The 18,517-nt window shown below is 55.4% G+C and overlaps 1 protein-coding gene across 5 annotated transcripts in view; it reads right to left on the reverse strand.

The window, feature by feature from the left end:
• The window catches only part of zgc:110329 (uncharacterized protein LOC550500 homolog), a 331,911-nt gene that overhangs the window by 184,937 nt on the left and 128,457 nt on the right, over positions 1–18,517 (reverse strand). For all 5 annotated transcript variants that reach the window (XM_068023414.1, XM_068023409.1, XM_068023413.1 and 2 more), the window contains one exon: positions 18,145–18,319. In XM_068023414.1, coding sequence (XP_067879515.1) covers positions 18,145–18,237 — 93 coding nt within the window. In that variant the 5' untranslated portion in view covers positions 18,238–18,319. The remainder of the gene's footprint in view (positions 1–18,144; positions 18,320–18,517) is intronic.

Below are 18,517 nucleotides of genomic sequence, written 5' to 3' on the forward strand. Positions count from 1 at the left end.
TGAGGAAGGGGGGAGGAGAGAAGAAGAGAGAAAGAGGAAGGGGGAGGAGAGAAGAAGGGGAAGGGGGGAGGAGAGAAGAGAGAAAGAGGAAGGGGGGGAGAGAAGAAGAGGAAGGGGAGGGGGAAGAGAAGAAGAGAGAGGGGGGAGAAGAGAAGAAGAGAGAAAGAGGAAGGGGGGAGGAGAGAAGAGAGAGAAAGAGGAAGGGGGGAGGAGAGAAGAGAGAAAGAGGAAGGGGGGAGGAGAGAAGAAGAGAGAAAGAGGAAGGGGGGAGGAGAGAAGAAGAGAGAAAGAGGAAGGGGGGAGGAGAGAAGAAGAGAGAAAGAGGAAGGGGGGAGGAGAGAAGAAGAGAGAAAGAGGAAGGGGGGGAGGAGAGAAGAGAGAGAGGGGTGAGGAGAGAAGAGAGAGAGAGGGGGGAGAGCAGGAAGGGGGGGTGAAGAGGAAGGGGGGAAAGAGAAGAAGAGAGTGAGGGGGAGGGGGGCGAATGAAAGAGGAAGGGGGGAGGAGAAGAAGAGGAAGGGGGGGAGGAGAGAAGAGAGAGAGGGGGGGAGCAGAGAAGAAGAGAGTGAGGGGGGAGGGGGGCGAAAGAAAGAGGAAGGGGGGAGGAGAAGAAGAGGAAGGGGGGGAGGAGAAGAAGAGGAAGGGGGGAGGAGAAGAAGAGGAAGGGAGGGAGGAGAGACGAAGAGAGGAAGGGGGGGAGGAGGAGAAGAGGAAGGAGGGGAGGAGAGAAGTAGAGAGAGAGGGGGGGAGGAGAGATGAAGAGGAAGGGGGAGGAGAGAAGAAGAGAGAAAGAGGAAGGGGAGAAGAGAAGAACAGGAAGGGGGGGGATGAGAAGAAGAGGAAGGGCGGGGGGGCAGAGGAAGTGCGGGGTGGGGAAGAAGGAAGAGGAAGGGGGGGAGGGAGGAAGGGGGGGGGCAAGGAGAAGAAGAGAGAGAGGGGGAGAGAAAGAGGAAGGGGGGGAGGAGGAGAAGAGAGAGAGGGGGGGAGGAGAGAAGAGAGAGGGGGGGCAGGAGAGAAGAGAGAGAGGGGGAGGGGGGCGAAAGAAAGAGGAAGGGGGGGCAGGAGAGAAGAAGAGAGAGAGGGGGGAGGAGAAGAAGAGTAAGGGAGGGAGGAGAGACGAAGAGAGAGAGGGGGGAGGAGAGAAGAGAGAGAGGGGGCGAGGAGAGAAGAAGAGAGAAAGAGGAAGGGGGAGGAGAGAAGAGAGAAAGAGGAAGGGGGGAGGAGAAGAAGAGAGGGGGGGGGGAGGAGAGAAGAGAGAGAGGGGGCGAGGAGAGAAGACGAGAGAAAGAGGAAGGGGGGAGAAGAGAAGAATAGAGAGAGGGGGGGAGGAGTGAAGAGAGAGAGGGGGAGGAGAAGAGGAAGGGGGCGAGGAGAGAAGAAGAGAGAAAGAGGAAGGGGGGAGAGAAGAAGAGGAGGGAGGGGGAAGAGAAGAAGAGAGGGGGGAGGAGAGAAGAAGGGGAAGGGGGGGAGGAGAGAAGAGTGAAAGAGGAAGGGGGGAGAGAAGAAGAGGAAGGGGAGGGGGCAGAGAAGACGAGGAGGGAGGGGGAAGAGAAGAAGAGAGGGGGGGGAGGAGAGAAGAAGAGGAAGGGGGGAGAAGAGAAGAAGAGAGAGGGGGGGGGAGGAGAAGAAGAGAGAAAGAGGAAGGGGGGAGGAGAGAAGAAGAGAGAAAGAGGAAGGGGGAGGAGAGAAGAAGAGAGAAAGAGGAAGGGGGGAGGAGAGAAGAAGAGAGAAAGAGGAAGGGGGGAGGAGAGAAGAAGAGAGAAAGAGGAAGGGGGGGGAGGAGAAGAAGAGAGAGAGGGGGAAGAGAAGAAGAGGGGGGGAGGAGAGAAGAAGAGGAAGAGGGAGGAGAGAAGAAGAGAGGGGGGAGGAGAAGAAGAGAGAAAGAGGAAGGGGGGAGGAGAGAAGAAGAGAGAAAGAGGAAGGGGGGAGTGAGAGAAGAGGAGAGGGGGTGGCAGGAGAGAAGAGAGAGAGGGGGAGGGGGGCGAAAGAAAGAGGAAGGGGGGGCAGGAGAGAGAAGAGAGAGGGGTGGGAGCAGAGAAGAGAGAGAGGGGGGGAGGAGGGAAGAGAGAGAGAGGGGGGGGAGGAGAAGAGAAAGAGGAAGGGGGGGAGGAGAGGAGAGAGAGAGGGGGGGGAGGAGAGAAGAGAGAGAGGGGGGGAGCAGAGAAGAAGAGAGTGAGGGGGAGGGGGGCGAAAGAAAGAGGAAGGGGGGGAAGAGAGAGGGGGGGAGGAGAGAAGAGAAGAGAGAGGGGGGGAGGAGAGAAGAAGGGAAGGGGGAGGAGAGAAGAGAGAGAGGGGGGGAGGAGAGAAGAGAGAGAGGGGGGGAGCAGAGAAGAAGAGAGTGAGGGGGAGGGGGGCGAAAGAAAGAGGAAGGGGGGGGAAGAGAGAGGGGGGGAGGAGAGAAGAGAAGAGAGAGGGGGGGAGGAGAGAAGAAGGGGAAGGGGGGGGAGGAGAGAAGAGAGAAAGAGGAAGGGGGGAGGAGAAGAAGAGGAAGGGGGGAGGAGGAGAAGAAGAGGAAGGGCGGGGGGGGAAGAGGAAGGGCGGGGGAGGCAGAGGAAGTGCGGGGTGGCAAAGAAGGAAGAGGAAGGGGGGGAGGGAGGAAGGGCAGGGGGGGAAGGGGGAGAGGAAGTGGAGGGGAGGAGAGAAGAAGTGGGGGGGGAGGAGAAGAAGAGAGAGAGGGGGAGGAGAGAAGAGAGAGAGGGGGGGGGGAGGAGAGAAGAGAGAGAGGGGGGAGGAGAGAAGAAGAGAGAAAGAGGAAGGGGGGTGAAGAGAGAGAGAGAGAGAGGTGGGGGAGGCGAAGAAGAGGAAGGGGGGGAGAGGAGAGAAGAAGAGAGAGGGGGAGGAGAAGAAGAGGGAGGGAGGAGAGAAGAGAGGGGGGGAGGAGAGAAGAAGAGAGAAAGAGGAAGGGGGGGAAGAGAGAGAGAGAGGGGGGGAGGCGAAGAAGAGAGAGAGGGGGGGGAGGAGAGGGGATGAGAGGGGGGGGGGGAGGAGAGGGGAAGAGAGAGGGGGGGGGGGAGGAGAGAAGAGAGAGAGGGGGGCAGGAGAGAAGAAGAGGAAGGGGGGGGAGGAGTGAGAGGGGGGGGAGGAGAGAAGAAGAGGAAGGGGGGAGGAGAGAAGAAGAGAGAAAGAGGAAGGGGGGGGAGGAGACAAGAAGAGGAAGGGGGGAGAGAAGAAGAGAGAGAGGGGGGGAGGAGAGAAGAGACCGGGGGGGAGGAGAGAAGAGAGGGGGGGGAGAGAAGAAGAGGAAGGGAGGGGAAGAGAAGAAGAGGAAGGGGGGGGGGGAGGAGAAGAAGAGGAAGGGGGGAGGAGAAGAAGAGGAGGGGGGGAGGAGAGAATTAGAGAGAGGGGGGGAGGAGAAGAAGAGAGGGGGGAGCAGAAGAGGAAGGGGGGAGCAGAAGAGGAAGGGGGGAGGAGAAGAGGAAGGGGGGAGGAGAAGAGGAAGGGGGGAGGAGAAGAGGAAGGGGGGGAGGAGAAGAGGAAGGGGGGAGGAGAGAAGAAGAGAGAAAGAGGAAGGGGGGAGAGAAGAAGAGGAAGGGGGGAAGAGAGGAAGGGGGGGGAAGAGAAGAGGAGGAAGGGGGGGAGGAGAAGAGGAAGGGGGGAGGAGAGAAGAGAGAGAGGGGGGCAGGAGAGAAGAAGAGAGAAAGAGGAAGGGGGGGAGGAGAGAATTAGAGAGAGAGGGGGGGAGGAGAAGAAGAGAGGGGGGAGGAGAAGAAGAGGAAGGGGGGAGGAGAAGAAGAGGAAGGGGGGGAGGAGAGAAGAAGAGAGAAAGAGGAAGGGGGGGAGAGAAGAAGAGGAAGGGGGGGAGAGAAGAAGAGGAGGGGGGGGAAGAGAGGAAGGGGGGGGAAGAGAAGAGGAGGAGGGGGGGGAAGAGAAGAGGAGGAAGGGGGGGAGGAGAAGAGGAAGGGGGGGAGGAGAGAAGAGAGAGAGGGGGGCAGGAGAGAAGAAGAGAGAAAGAGGAAGGGGGGGGAGGAGAGAATTAGAGAGAGAGGGGGGGAAGAGAAGAAGAGAAGGGGGAGCAGAAGAGGAAGGGGTAGGAGAAGAGGAAGGGGGGGAGGAGAGAGGAAGGGGGGAGGAGAGAAGAAGAGAGAAGAGGAAGGGGGGGAGAGAAGAAGAGGAAGGGGGGAGAGAAGAAGAGGAAGGGGGGGAAGAGAGGAAGGGGGGGGAAGATGAAGAGGAGGAAGGGGGGGGAAGAGAAGAGGAGGAAGGGGGGGAGGAGAAGAGGAAGGGGGAGGAGAGAAGAGAGAGAGGGGGGCAGGATGAGAAGAAGAGAGAAAGAGGAAGGGGGGGAGGAGAGAAGAAGAGAGAAAGAGGAAGGGGGGGAGGAGAGAAGATGAGAGAGAGGGGGGAGGGGGGGAAAGAAAGAGGAAGGGGGGAGGAGAGAAGAAGAGAGAAAAAGGAAGGGGGGGGGAGAGAAGAGGAGGAAGGGGGGAGGAGAGAAGAGAGAGAGGGGGGCAGGAGAGAAGAAGAGAGAAAGAGGAAGGGGGGAGGAGAAGAAGAGAGAGAGGGGCAGGGGGGGAAAGAAAGAGGAAGTGGGGAGGAGAGAAGAAGAGAGAAAGAGGAAGGGGGGGAGGCGAAGAAGAGGAAGGGGGAGAGAGAGGAGGAAGGGGGAGGAGAGAAGAAGAGAGAGGGGGGAGGAGAGAAGAAGAGAGAAGAGGAAGGGGGGGTCAAGAGAGAGAGAGAGAGGTGGGGGAGGCGAAGAAGAGGAAGGGGGGAGAGGAGAGAAGAAGAGAGGGGGGAGGAGAAGAAGAGAGGGGGGAGGAGAAGAGGAGGGGGGGGAGGAGAGAAGAAGAGAGAAAGAGGAAGGGGGGAAGAGAGAGAGAGAGAGAGGGAGGGGGAGGTGAAGAAGAGAGAGAAGGAGGGGGGGAGGAGAGAAGAGAGAGGGGGGAGGAGGAGTGAAGAGAGAGGGGGGGAGGAGGAGTGAAGAGAGGGGGGGAGGAGAGAAGAGAGAGAGGGGGGCAGGAGAGAAGAGAGAAAGAGGAAGGGGGGCAGGAGAGAAGAAGAGAGAAAGAGGAAGGGGGGGAGGAGAGAAGAGAGAGAAAGAGGAAGGGGGGAGGAGAAGAAGAGAGAGAGGGGAAGGGGGGGAAAGAAGAGGTAGGGGGGAGGAGAGAAGAAGAGAGAAAAAGGAAGGGGGGGGGGGAAGAGAGGAAGAGAGAGAGGGGGGAGGAGAGAAGAGGAGGAAGGGGGTGAGGATAGAAGAAGAGAGAAAGAGGAAGGGGTGGGAGAGAAGAAGAGGAGGGGGGGGAAGGAGAGAAGAGAGAGAGGGGCGGAGGAGAAGAAGAGGCGAGGAGAGAAGAAGAGAGAGAGGGGGGAGGAGAAGAAGAGAGAAAGAGGAAGGGGGGGGGGGAGGAGAGAAGAAGAGAGAGAGGGGGGGAGGAGAAGAAGAGAGAAAGAGGAAGGGGGGGAGAGAAGAAGAGAGAGAGGGGGGGAGAGAAGAAGAGAGAGGAGGGGGGGAGGAGAGAAGAAGAGGAAGGGGGAGGAGAGAAGAAGAGGAAGGGGGAGGAGAGAAGAAGAGGAAGGGGGGAGGAGGATAGAAGAAGAGGAAGGGGGGAGGAGAAGAGGAGAAGAGGAAGGGGGGGAGGAGAGAAGAAGAGAGAGAGGGGGGGGAGGAGAGAAGAGGAGGAAGGGGGGAGCAGAGAAGAGAGAGGGGGGTAGGAGAGAAGAGGGGGGGGGACGAGAGAACAGAGAGGGGGGGAGAGAAGAGGAGGAAGGGGGGGAAGAGTAGAAGAGGAAGGGGGGGAGGAGAAGAAGAGGAAGGGGGGAGGAGAAGAGGAAGAGGGGGAGGGACAAGAGGAAGGGGGGAGGAGAACAAGAGGAAGGGGGGAGGAGAACAAGAGGAAGGGGGGAGGAGAACAAGAGGAGGGGGGGAGGAGAACAAGAGGAAGGGGGGGAGGAGAGAAGAAGAGAGAGAGGGGGGGGAGGAGAGGAGAAGAGAGAGGGGGGGTAGGAGAGGAGAAGAGAGAGGGGGGGTAGGAGAGAAGAAGAGAGAAAGAGGAAGGGGGGAGGAGAGAAGAAGAGAGAAAAAGGAAGGGGGGGGGGAAGAGAGGAAGAGAGAGAGGGGGGAGGAGAGAAGAGGAGGAAGGGGGTGAGGATAGAAGAAGAGAGAACGAGGAAGGGGTGGGAGAGAAGAAGAGGGGGGGGGGGAGGAGAGAAGAGAGAGAGGGGCGGAGGAGAAGAAGAGAGAAAGAGGAAGGGGCGAGGAGAGAAGAAGAGAGAGAGGGGGGAGGAGAAGAAGAGAGAAAGAGGAAGGGGGGGAGGAGAGAAGAAGAGAGAAAGAGGAAGGGGGGGAGAGAAGAAGAGAGAGAGGGGGGGAGAGAAGAAGAGAGAGAGGGGGGGAGGAGAGAAGAAGAGGAAGGGGGAGGAGAGAAGAAGAGGAAGGGGGAGGAGAGAAGAAGAAGGGGGAGGAGGATAGAAGAAGAGGAAGGGGGGAGGAGGATAGAAGAAGAGGAAGGGGGGAGGAGAAGAGGAGAAGAGGAAGGGGGGGAGGAGAGAAGAAGAGGAGAGGGGGGGGAGGAGAGAAGAGGGGGGGGACGAGAGAACAGAGAGGGGGGGGAGAGAAGAGGAGGACGGGGGGGAAGAGAAGAAGAGGAAGGGGGGGAGGAGAAGAAGAGGAAGGGGGGGAGGAGTGAGAGGGGGGGGAGGAGAGAAGAAGAGGAAGGGGGGAGGAGAGAAGAAGAGAGAAAGAGGAAGGGGGGGGAGGAGACAAGAAGAGGAAGGGGGGAGAGAAGAAGAGAGAGAGGGGGGGGAGGAGAGAAGAGACCGGGGGGGAGGAGAGAAGAGAGGGGGGGGAGAGAAGAAGAGGAAGGGAGGGGAAGAGAAGAAGAGGAAGGGGGGGGGGAGAAGAAGAGGAAGGGGGGAGGAGAAGAAGAGGAAGGGGGGGAGGAGAGAATTAGAGAGAGGGGGGGAGGAGAAGAAGAGAGGGGGGAGCAGAAGAGGAAGGGGGGGAGCAGAAGAGGAAGGGGGGGAGGAGAAGAGGAAGGGGGGGAGGAGAAGAGGAAGGGGGGGAGGAGAAGAGGAAGGGGGGAGGAGAGAAAGAAGAGAGAAAGAGGAAGGGGGGAGAGAAGAAGAGGAAGGGGGGAAGAGAGGAAGGGGGGGGAAGAGAAGAGGAGGAAGGGGGGAGGAGAAGAGGAAGGGGGGAGGAGAGAAGAGAGAGAGGGGGGCAGGAGAGAAGAAGAGAGAAAGAGGAAGGGGGGGAGGAGAGAATTAGAGAGAGAGGGGGGGAGGAGAAGAGAGAGGGGGGAGGAGAAGAAGAGGAGGGGGGAGGAGAAGAAGAGGAAGGGGGGGAGGAGAGAAGAAGAGAGAAAGAGGAAGGGGGGGAGAGAAGAGAGGAAGGGGGGGAGAGAAGAAGAGGAAGGGGGGGAAGAGAGGAAGGGGGGGGAAGAGAAGAGGAGGAGGGGGGGAAGAGAAGAGGAGGAAGGGGGGGAGGAGAAGAGGAAGGGGGGAGGAGAGAAGAGAGAGAGGGGGGCAGGAGAGAAGAAGAGAGAAAGAGGAAGGGGGGGGAGGAGAGAATTAGAGAGAGAGGGGGGGAAGAGAAGAAGAGAAGGGGGAGCAGAAGAGGAAGGGGTAGGAGAAGAGGAAGGGGGGGAGGAGAAGAGGATAAAGAGGAAGGGGGGGAGAGAAGAAGAGGAAGGGGGAGAGAAGAAGAGGAAGGGGGGAGAGAAGAAGAGGAAGGGGGGGAAGAGAGGAAGGGGGGGGAAGAGAAGAGGAGGAAGGGGGGGGAAGAGAAGAGGAGGAAGGGGGGGAGGAGAAGAGGAAGGGGGAGGAGAGAAGAGAGAGAGGGGGGCAGGAGAGAAGAAGAGAGAAAGAGGAAGGGGGGGAGGAGAGAAGAAGAGAGAAAGAGGAAGGGGGGGAGGAGAGAAGAAGAGAGAGAGGGGGAGGGGGGGAAAGAAAGAGGAAGGGGGGAGGAGAGAAGAAGAGAGAAAAAGGAAGGGGGGGGGAGAGAAGAGGAGGAAGGGGGGAGGAGAGAAGAGAGAGAGGGGGGCAGGAGAGAAGAAGAGAGAAAGAGGAAGGGGGGAGGAGAAGAAGAGAGAGAGGGGCAGGGGGGGAAAGAAAGAGGAAGTGGGGAGGAGAGAAGAAGAGAGAAAGAGGAAGGGGGGGAGGCGAAGAAGAGGAAGGGGGGGAGAGAAGGAGGAAGGGGGAGGAGAGAAGAAGAGAGAGGGGGGAGGAGAGAAGAAGAGAGAAAGAGGAAGGGGGGGTCAAGAGAGAGAGAGAGAGGTGGGGGAGGCGAAGAAGAGGAAGGGGGGAGAGGAGAGAAGAAGAGAGGGGGGAGGAGAAGAAGAGAGGGGGGAGGGGAAGAAGAGGGGGGGGAGGAGAGAAGAAGAGAGAAAGAGGAAGGGGGGAAGAGAGAGAGAGAGAGAGAGGGAGGGGGAGGTGAAGGAGAGAGAGAAGGAGGGGGGGAGGAGAGAAGAGAGAGGGGGGAGGAGGAGTGAAGAGAGAGGGGGGGAGGAGGAGTGAAGAGAGGGGGGGAGGAGAGAAGAGAGAGAGGGGGGCAGGAGAGAAGAGAGAAAGAGGAAGGGGGGCAGGAGAGAAGAAGAGAGAAAGAGGAAGGGGGGGAGGAGAGAAGAAGAGAGAAAGAGGAAGGGGGGAGGAGAAGAAGAGAGAGAGGGGAAGGGGGGGAAAGAAAGAGGAAGGGGGGAGGAGAGAAGAAGAGAGAAAAAGGAAGGGGGGGGGAAGAGAGGAAGAGAGAGAGGGGGGAGGAGAGAAGAGGAGGAAGGGGGTGAGGATAGAAGAAGAGAGAAAGAGGAAGGGGTGGGAGAGAAGAAGAGGAGGGGGGGGAAGGAGAGAAGAGAGAGAGGGGCGGAGGAGAAGAAGAGAGAAAGAGGAAGGGGCGAGGAGAGAAGAAGAGAGAGAGGGGGGAGGAGAAGAAGAGAGAAAGAGGAAGGGGGGGGGGAGGAGAGAAGAAGAGAGAGAGGGGGGAGGAGAAGAAGAGAGAAAGAGGAAGGGGGGGAGAGAAGAAGAGAGAGAGGGGGGGGAGAGAAGAAGAGAGAGAGGGGGGGAGGAGAGAAGAAGAGGAAGGGGGAGGAGAGAAGAAGAGGAAGGGGGAGGAGAGAAGAAGAGGAAGGGGGAGGAGGATAGAAGAAGAGGAAGGGGGGAGGAGAAGAGGAGAAGAGGAAGGGGGGGAGGAGAGAAGAAGAGAGAGAGGGGGGGGAGGAGAGAAGAGGAGGAAGGGGGGAGCAGAGAAGAGAGAGGGGGGTAGGAGAGAAGAGGGGGGGGGACGAGAGAACAGAGAGGGGGGGGAGAGAAGAGGAGGAAGGGGGGGAAGAGAAGAAGAGGAAGGGGGGAGGAGAAGAAGAGGAAGGGGGAGGAGAAGAGGAAGAGGGGGAGGACAAGAGGAAGGGGGGAGGAGAACAAGAGGAAGGGGGGAGGAGAACAAGAGGAAGGGGGGAGGAGAACAAGAGGAAGGGGGGGAGGAGAACAAGAGGAAGGGGGGGAGGAGAGAAGAAGAGAGAGAGGGGGGGGAGGAGAGGAGAAGAGAGAGGGGGGGTAGGAGAGGAGAAGAGAGAGGGGGGGTAGGAGAGAAGAAGAGAGAAAGAGGAAGGGGGGAGGAGAGAAGAAGAGAGAAAAAGGAAGGGGGGGGGAAGAGAGGAAGAGAGAGAGGGGGGAGGAGAGAAGAGGAGGAAGGGGGTGAGGATAGAAGAAGAGAGAAAGAGGAAGGGGTGGGAGAGAAGAAGAGGGGGGGGGGGAGGAGAGAAGAGAGAGAGGGGCGGAGGAGAAGAAGAGAGAAAGAGGAAGGGGCGAGGAGAGAAGAAGAGAGAGAGGGGGGAGGAGAAGAAGAGAGAAAGAGGAAGGGGGGGGGAGGAGAGAAGAAGAGAGAGAGGGGGGAGGAGAAGAAGAGAGAAAGAGGAAGGGGGGGAGGAGAGAAGAAGAGAGAAAGAGGAAGGGGGGGAGAGAAGAAGAGAGAGAGGGGGGGGAGAGAAGAAGAGAGAGAGGGGGGGAGGAGAGAAGAAGAGGAAGGGGGAGGAGAGAAGAAGAGGAAGGGGGAGGAGAGAAGAAGAGGAAGGGGGAGGAGGATAGAAGAAGAAGGAAGGGGGGAGGAGAAGAGGAGAAGAGGAAGGGGGGGAGGAGAGAAGAAGAGAGAGAGGGGGGGGAGGAGAGAAGAGGGGGGGGGACGAGAGAACAGAGAGGGGGGGGAGAGAAGAGGAGGAAGGGGGGGAAGAGAAGAAGAGGAAGGGGGGGAGGAGAAGAAGAGGAAGGGGGAGGAGAAGAGGAAGAGGGGGAGGACAAGAGGAAGGGGGGGAGGAGAACAAGAGGAAGGGGGGAGGAGAACAAGAGGAAGGGGGGAGGAGAACAAGAGGAAGGGGGGGAGGAGAACAAGAGGAAGGGGGGGAGGAGAGAAGAAGAGAGAGAGGGGGGGAGGAGAGGAGAAGAGAGAGGGGGGGTAGGAGAGGAGAAGAGAGAGGGGGGGTAGGAGAGAAGAAGAGAGAAAGAGGAAGGGGGAGAGAAGAAGAGGAAGGGCGGGGGGGGGGAAGAGGTAGGGCGGGGGGGGAAGAGGAAGGGCGGGGGGGGAAGAGGAAGGGCGGGGGGGGGAAGAGGAAGTGCTGGGGGGGAAGAGGAAGGGCGGGGGGGGAAGAGGAAGGGCGGGGGGGGAAGAGGGAAGAGGAAGGGGTGGAGGGAGGAAGGGGGGGGAAGAGGAAGAGCGGGGGGGGGGGAAGGAAGAGAGGAAGGGGGGAGGAAGGGGGGAGGAGAGAAGAGAGGGGGTGCAGAGAAGAAGAGAGAAAGAGGAAGCGGGGGAAGGGGGAGAGGAAGGGGGGGAGGAGAGAAGAAGAGGGGGGGAGGAGAGAAGAAGAGAGAGGGGGGGGAGGAGAGAAGAAGAGAGCAAGAGGAAGGGGGGGGGAAGAGAGAGAGAGAGAGGGGGAGGCGAAGAAGAGGAGGGGGGACGCGAAGAAGAGGAAGGGGGAGAGGAGAGAAGAAGAGAGAGGTGGCGAGGAGAGAAGAGAGAGGGGGGGGAGGAGAGAAGAAGAGAGAAAAAGGAAGGGGGGGAAGGGGGAGTGTAAGGGGGGGGAGGAGAGAAGGAGAGAGAGGGGGGGAGGAGAGAAGGAGAGAGAGGGGGGGAGGAGAGAAGAAGAGAGAGGGGGGGAGGAGAGAAGAAGAGTAAGGGGGGGAAAGAGAGAAGAAGAGAGAAAGAGGAAGGGGGGAGAGAAGAAGAGGAGGGGGGGAGAGAAGAAGAGAGAGAGGGGGTGAGGAGAGAAGAGGGAGAGGGGGGGAGGAGAGAAGAAGAGAGAAAGAGGAAGGGGGAGGAGAGAAGAAGAGAGAGAGGGGGGGTGGAGAAGAGGAAGGGCGAGGGGGGAGGGGAAGAGGAAGGGCGGGGGGGAAGAGGAAGGGCGGGAGGGGAAGAGGAAGGGCGGGGGGGGAAAGAGGAAGGGCGGGGGGGGAGGGGAAGAGGAAGGGCGGGGGGGAGGGGAAGAGGAAGGGCGGGGGGGGAGGGGAAGAGGAAGGGGGGGTAGAGGAAGGGCGGGGGGGGAAGAGGAAGAGCAGAGGGGAAGCGGAAGGGCGGGGGGGAGGGGAAGAGGAAGGGCGGGGGGGGGAAGAGGAAGGGCGGGGGGGTGAGAAGAGGAGGGGCGGGGGGGAGAAGAGGAAGGGCGGGGGGGGGGGAGAAGAGGAAGGGCGGGGGGGGAGAAGAGGAAGGGCGGGGGGGGGAGAAGAGGAAGGGCGGGGGGGGAGAAGAGGAGGGGCGGGGGGGAGAAGAGGAGGGGCGGGGGGGAGAAGAGGAGGGGCGGGGGGGAGAAGAGGAAGAGCGGGGGGGAGAAGAGGAAGGGCGGGGGGGGGAAGAGGAAGGGCGGGGGGGGAGAAGAGGAAGGGCGGGGGGGAGAAGAGGAAGGGCGGGGGGGGAGAAGAGGAAGGGCGGGGGGGGAGAAGAGGAAGGGCGGGGGGGAAGAGGGAGGGCGGGAGGGGGGGGAAGAGGGAGGGCGGAGGGGAAGAGGAAGGGCGGTGGGGGGGGGAGAGGGAGGGCGGGCGGGAGGGGAAGAGGAAGGGCGGTGGGGGGGGGGAGAGGGAGGGGGGAAGAGGAAGGTCGGGGGAAGAGAGAGAGAGAGGGGGGAAGAGAGAGAGAGGGTGGGAGAAAGAGAGGGGGGGGAGAAGAGAGAGAGAGGGGGGGCGAGAAGAGAGAGAGAGGGGGGAAGAGGAAGGGGGGGAGGGAAGAGGAAGGGGGGAAGAGAGAGAGGGGGGGAGGAGAGAGAGAGAGGGGGGGAGGAGAGAGAGAGGGGGGGGAGGAGAGAGAGAGAGAGGGGGGGGAAGAGAGAGAGAGAGGGGGGGAAGAGAGAGAGAGAGGGGGTGAAGAGAGAGAGAGGGAGGGGGAAGAGAGAGAGAGAGGGGGGGAAGAGAGAGAGAGAGAGGGGGGGGGAAAGAGAGAGAGGGGGCCTCCATGTTGTGGTACTCTCAAGGGGTGGGTAAGAAAACTGTTTTTCAACATATTGGGTCCAGCAAAGCAGGCCATGACACATCAGAGGGTGAACCCTCCAGAAGCAGAGCCACGGGAAGAGCCATTACCACCAGGAGACCCTTCCATGGCATCCAATGTTTCCAGGAAGGAAGGCCCCCTCCCCGGGAAGCCACTGGGCAGGGTGCTTGGTGGAGGAGGGCTGTCGCAATATACCTGGCTGTCTCCCCACACAGTGGGGGGCAATTCCAACACTTGCACAATGCCAGTGAAGGTGTAAAATAGCTGTTAGTAAGATTAACTGGTCACCCGCCTCCAGTTGCCGGACGGCTGAGCCACTGCCGTTCCCACTTCTGGGAATATCCCATGGCAGCGGGAAGACAATGGTCTTCCTTCCAGATGCCTTCCACTGCCATTTTATCAGCTCTCCTGCCTCCCAGCCTGTCTCCAGATGGCTGCTGAAATCTCAGCAAAAGTATTTCTTCTTCTTTCTTTCTTTTGGGCCTCCTTATCTCGAGAGACAATGGATACGCGCCTGGAGGTGGTCAGTGGTTTGTGAAGCAGCGCCTGGAGTGGCTATAAAGGCCAATTCTGGAGTGACAGGCTCTTCCACAGGTGCTGCAGAGAAATTTGTTTGTTGGGGCTGTTGCACAGTTGGCTCTCCCCTTGCGCCTCTGTCTTTTTTCCTGCCAACTACTAAGTCTCTTCGACTCGCCACAATTTAGCCCTGTCTTTATGGCTGCCAAGGTAAATGTCCCATCCGTTAGCAGTTCTAAGGACTTGAATCTGCATTTGGTGATTGAGCAGAATGGGACCAATTACTCTGAACATGCTCCACAAAGTTTCAATATTTCTTCCTCTTCACACACTGGGCTGATTTGTTTCGATGCTGCTCTGAAGACTGGCTGTAGCCTGGCCCACTTTTCTCCTGGGATGACTGATCGAGCAGCCTCCTTTGAACCATACTCTATTATATCAGCACCCCAATAAAGGACTGGAGAATTGAGGCTGTCACGAGAACAAAGTTAGCAGAGACGTCGACAGCAGCTTCAGCTCACATGGAAAATAATTCTTATATCTCATTGGATCGCCAGAGGTCATGAATTCTATACTAGTGAATGGTATCAAAGAATAATTGACGACAATTCTTCATATTAATAGGGTCTGTTCACAAACATGGCTGCAGCAGCTATCAGTAATCGCTTTGAGTTTCCAATTTCAATTGTACCTACAGTGTGCACTTTGACATCCAGCAAACGCCCTACTTGGGCAGAGAGGTTAGAACAACAGGCTGGCAGTCCCCAACAGCCAGGCTTTTGTGTTACTTGCATAACGTATAATTAAATTGTGCTGAATCTACCTCCTGCTCAGAGGCAGAGACAACCTTTCTGCTCTGTTTACCAAACACTGCTTTGTTCAGTGCACAGTTTGTGTATCTCAAGCAGGCCACAGTGCCAATTGCAAGTAAATTGGCTGAGCTATTGAATTACTCCCTTGCAACACTTAACAGACAGTAAGTTCTCTGAAAGTGAACTGGAGCATCAAAAAGGAGGAACAAAAAGAAAAAAGAAAGGTCAAAGTGCAAAATTTTCAACACGCTGTGAAAACAGGCCCACACCTGTTACTTCCTTGTGCTGCCTGCTAATTTGCATGTTAGCTGCAATGCAGACTGGACTAAATGCAGAGTGGCTGCACACCTAGGCAGGGGTGCCACATCTGCATGACACCAGCACTGCTTAAATCCAGTCTGTGTCTTTGCTCGTTTGCAGGACAAGGTGACATAATTGGAGGCAGCAGCATCTAACTGGGTTTGCAGGGATGGACAGGCATGGCTGCACATTCTAACCCCAATAGAGATGACGGTTGCTCCCATTGGTGTGGCCATGGCTGATGGCATGTCAAGTGAAATGAAATGGAGTCTGTGCTCTACGGGCTGTTCCCAGGGACGCACACCGAGACAAACATCAACTGTTGCTGGAGGACTATCAATTCGATGAAAGACGCCCTTTGGTCTGCCCGAAACTTGCTGGTCTTCCAGCGTAAAGAGTTGTCCACCACCGAAGGTTGCAGACTGGCACATTCCAAGGTCCAGGACTACATGCTGAGGGATGCACTAAAGCTTGGGGCAGCCGCAGCAAAGGCTCAATGGGGAAAGACCACAGTGTAAGGTCCCCCCACCAAGCTGAACTGAGGGGCTGGATCCATGGGAAACCCCTCGAACTGTATCGGGAAAATTTTCATTTGCTGTAAAATGTAAAAATGTAATTGGCATGACAAATGTGAAATGGAAGGGTTGTGAGGCAACACATGATTGTAATGAAGGAAACTGATCACCTTTGCACTGTTAGTATTTTTTGACTTGGTGCTGTTTGAAACTGGTAATGTAATTTTTACAGATTTTTATGAATAAAGTACATTTTGGAAATTAAAAAAATGAAATGAAATGAAATAGAAGGGTTGTGAGGCAACTCACTCTAGTACTGAGGAAACGGATCTCCTTTGCACTCTATCTGACTTGGTGCTGTTTGGAACAGTTTTGTAATGTATTTTTTTTGAACAGATTTTCATGAATAAAGTATATCTTGGAAATTTTTTAAAAAACTATTGGAATGAAGGAGGCAGCAGATGGACAAACTGGCAAGTGGTACAAAAGGAAAAACACAAAGAAAAAACCTCCAAAAATGAAACAGGCTACCACCCAAACCAGTGACAAGAGGAGGCTACCGTCTGAGATGGACTACAACAGCTCCTCCTCACTGGACGAGGAAGTGCCCAAACGACGGCACTTACAAAAGAAGCGGCAGAACTCAAAAGGAGCTGGAAGATAAAGCCCCCCAGACCCTGGGCACTGGAAAGTGTGATGGGCCCAGCGCGCCCCAAACTCAAAACACCGAACCTAGAGATATGCCCAGCGCACCTCAGCTCCAAGACAGCGAGAGCAAAGACACATCTGGCGCACTCCAACTCCGGGAAGCCGGGAGCAGTGATTTTTTTTTTTTTGAGGAGGAACAGAGGGGAAAGATACCAACAGCAGAGAACCGCCCCATCCTTGCTGCCTACAAGAACACCACCCCCCCCACCCCCAAGTGTTACCCCAGTATAACAAACCCTGCAAGAGAAACCTTGAGGGGTTTCTGAGCCCAACAAACGTGAAACAGCTTGTGTACACTATGGGTATGCGGGAACGTCCCGAAGGACTGGGACTAGCAAGTACAAATGGTATGGGAAGCAACAACTAACTTTAAAAAAATGGGTGTAAGGATTGCTTCAATTGATGTGCGTAGCATTAAATCTACTATGCGACGTGTTTCAACCTTGGATTACCTCGCCAAGGTCAAAGCTGACACTGTTTCTGCAGGAGTATGGAATACCACACCTCAGCATCTACAGGCAGTGGTCACGATGGCGGTCCCACGGGCCATCGATCTGGTCAGGGGGTAATGATTCCCGTTCCTCCGCCCTGGGTATTCTGCTGCGGGGAGGTAACTTCACCATCTCCTATGTTGAGGAGCTAGTGGGCGTTCACCTCCTCGTAGCAGATATAATGTACAACAATGCTCCGCTCCAGTTGATCAACGTGTACGTCCCGGTTCAATGCAGCGAGCGGCTGACTGTCTTTCAGCAGCTCCCACTGCTGCTGGCGACGTCCGTGCCGGTCATCCTAGATGGTGACTTTAACTGCATGATCTAGTATGATTCTGGTAAATCTCTTCTGTACCCTTTCCAATGCCTTGATATCCTTCGAAAACTATGATGCCCAAAATTAACATTATGCTCCATCTGAGCACCGAACCAATGATTTGTAAAGGTTAGAATAATTTCCTTGCTTTTGTACTCAACTCCTCTTTTTAAAGTCAGGGAGCCCATATACTTCTCAACTTGCCTTACCACCTTCAAAGACTTGTGCATATAAACACCCAGATCTGTGTGTATCCCCTTCAACACTGTACCATTTAGCTCATATTGTCTTTCCTCATTCTTCCAAAGTGTATTGCTACACACTTTATCAAATGTCATTTGCCACATGTCTGCTCATTTCACCAGTCTATGTCCTCCTGAAGTCTATTACTATCCCGATCACTGTTCACTACATTTTCAAATTTTGCATCAAACTTTGAAGCTTTCCCCTGTGCAGCCAAGTACATAGGGAATTGGGCGATTCCCAGAGATGACAGTTTGCAGATTGCTGGATTAAGGGCATCCCCTTTTCCCATGAGAATCTTGAAAAATTCCTATGCTTTGCTTTGAGGAGACAGTCTGCTCCTGAATGGAGTCTGTTCAAATTCACTTTACTTGGTATCTGCAGGGGCCAATCAACTGTTTCTCATACCAGGTCCTTCTGTAGTACTTGAAATATTCCAATCACAGTCAGGAGAGAAAAGCTAGGAAACAATTTCAGACCACTCAACACCACTCCTTTGGATCGGAAACTTTTGATTTCATCGAACTTTTTAAAATTCTGAAGGATTTTTATAGTGTGAATAGGGAAAGGCTTTCTTCTCTGGTTGGAAAGTCAGTGACAACAGGATATCAATTTCCAATTGTCACGAAGAGTGAGGAAATGGTTTCTCATGTATTGTTGCAGCGTGCAACGGTTTGCCACAGGGAGTACTTGAGGTATACAGCACATAGACAATTGAAGTAGAGCCAGAGTCAGGACTTTGGGGAGACAGCAGGAAAGCAGAAATCAACTTTGACATGTAACAAAGAACCACAGACAACCACAGAACCACAGTCCATACAGCCTTCCTTTTTAAAAGATGTGCCTGACATGTTACCAAAAGCTCCATTTAAATAAATGGATTTGCAATTTAGCTGGTAAAATAACAGGACTATTAAAATATCCAGTGAGTACAATTAGACACTGTGACCCATAGAGAGAGAAACACTGGTCAGACACTTGGCAGCATAACTTGGCTTATCTGTAAACTTTCTTTAAATCAAATTTCAGGACTCAGTGTTCTATAGGCTGTTACCAGAGATACACACAGAGATAAATATCAACTGCTGAAGGACAGCTTTTGGTCTGCTGAAACTTCCAATGCAGAGTTTCCACAGCAGTGTTGCAGACTGGCACATTCCAAGGTCCAGGACGATATGCCCAGGGATGCACTGAAGCTTGGGGAAGCTACCGCAAAAGGTCAATGGGCAAAGACCACTATGTATGGTCCACGTGCCATTGTATACCAACGGGCTGGAAACTGTGTAAAACCCCTCGCTGTATGCACCAGAACATTGGACATGAAATATAAATGTACATTGTAAAGATATCCTGTAATGGCAAGTGCAGTGAGACACCTCATGTTCGGCATTAAAAAACTGATCTGTATTGCAGTTTATGTAATATCAAATTTAAACTTATGTAAATGTACTTTCACTAATTTTATTAAGAAAGCATATTTTTGGAAAAAAACATTTCATTCCCGATATTTGGCAAAGTACATAAAAACCACTTCAAAAAAATGATACAAAGAAAGTATATCTGCAGACGTGTCAGGAATGTATTCGCATTTAGTTTTCTTATGGAGGGACAAAGCAGGATTGACCTTTGATCTCAAACACGTCTGCAGAGAAAATAGATAAATCGGCCAGAATCTTCCCTTTTAATTGGAAAATTGATCCAAATAAAAACAAGAGTCAAAGTCAGGATTTAAAAAAGTCATCGCCCCGAGATAAATATCAACTGCTGAAGGACTACCAACTTGGTGAAAGACGAATACCAAAAGCAGCCCTCCCAAGTCACTTTAACTTCCTCAATGATGTTGCTTCTCACTTACCCAGAAAAGTGTAGCAAAGATCCCGAGTGTCAGTTTCAGCAGGAAATATGGGGGAGCAGCACCCCGACAGCGCAGCCGGCATTGAATACACATCGCTCAGTGCCCAGCTCCAAAACCAAAAGGCAACATTCAAAGCAAGCAACTTCCGCCTCCAAAAGCGAAAGTGAACGCAGCTCTGAAAAACATTGGATTGCAGAGTGAGGTGGGCATTGTTAGTGCATTCAGACCAGGCTTCTCTGGATTTCAACTGTGCTTTCATTACAACAGGAAGTTTTCCCGCTCCGGGAGAGGATTTCAGGGATTAGCGTCGGAAAAAGAGAGAGACAGAGACACAAACTATACATATACACGTAGACAGATCCCCCTTATACTG

The sequence above is a fragment of the Heterodontus francisci genome, chromosome 47 (genome assembly GCF_036365525.1).
Source record: "Heterodontus francisci isolate sHetFra1 chromosome 47, sHetFra1.hap1, whole genome shotgun sequence".
In the NCBI taxonomy this organism is placed as follows: Eukaryota; Metazoa; Chordata; class Chondrichthyes; order Heterodontiformes; family Heterodontidae; genus Heterodontus; species Heterodontus francisci.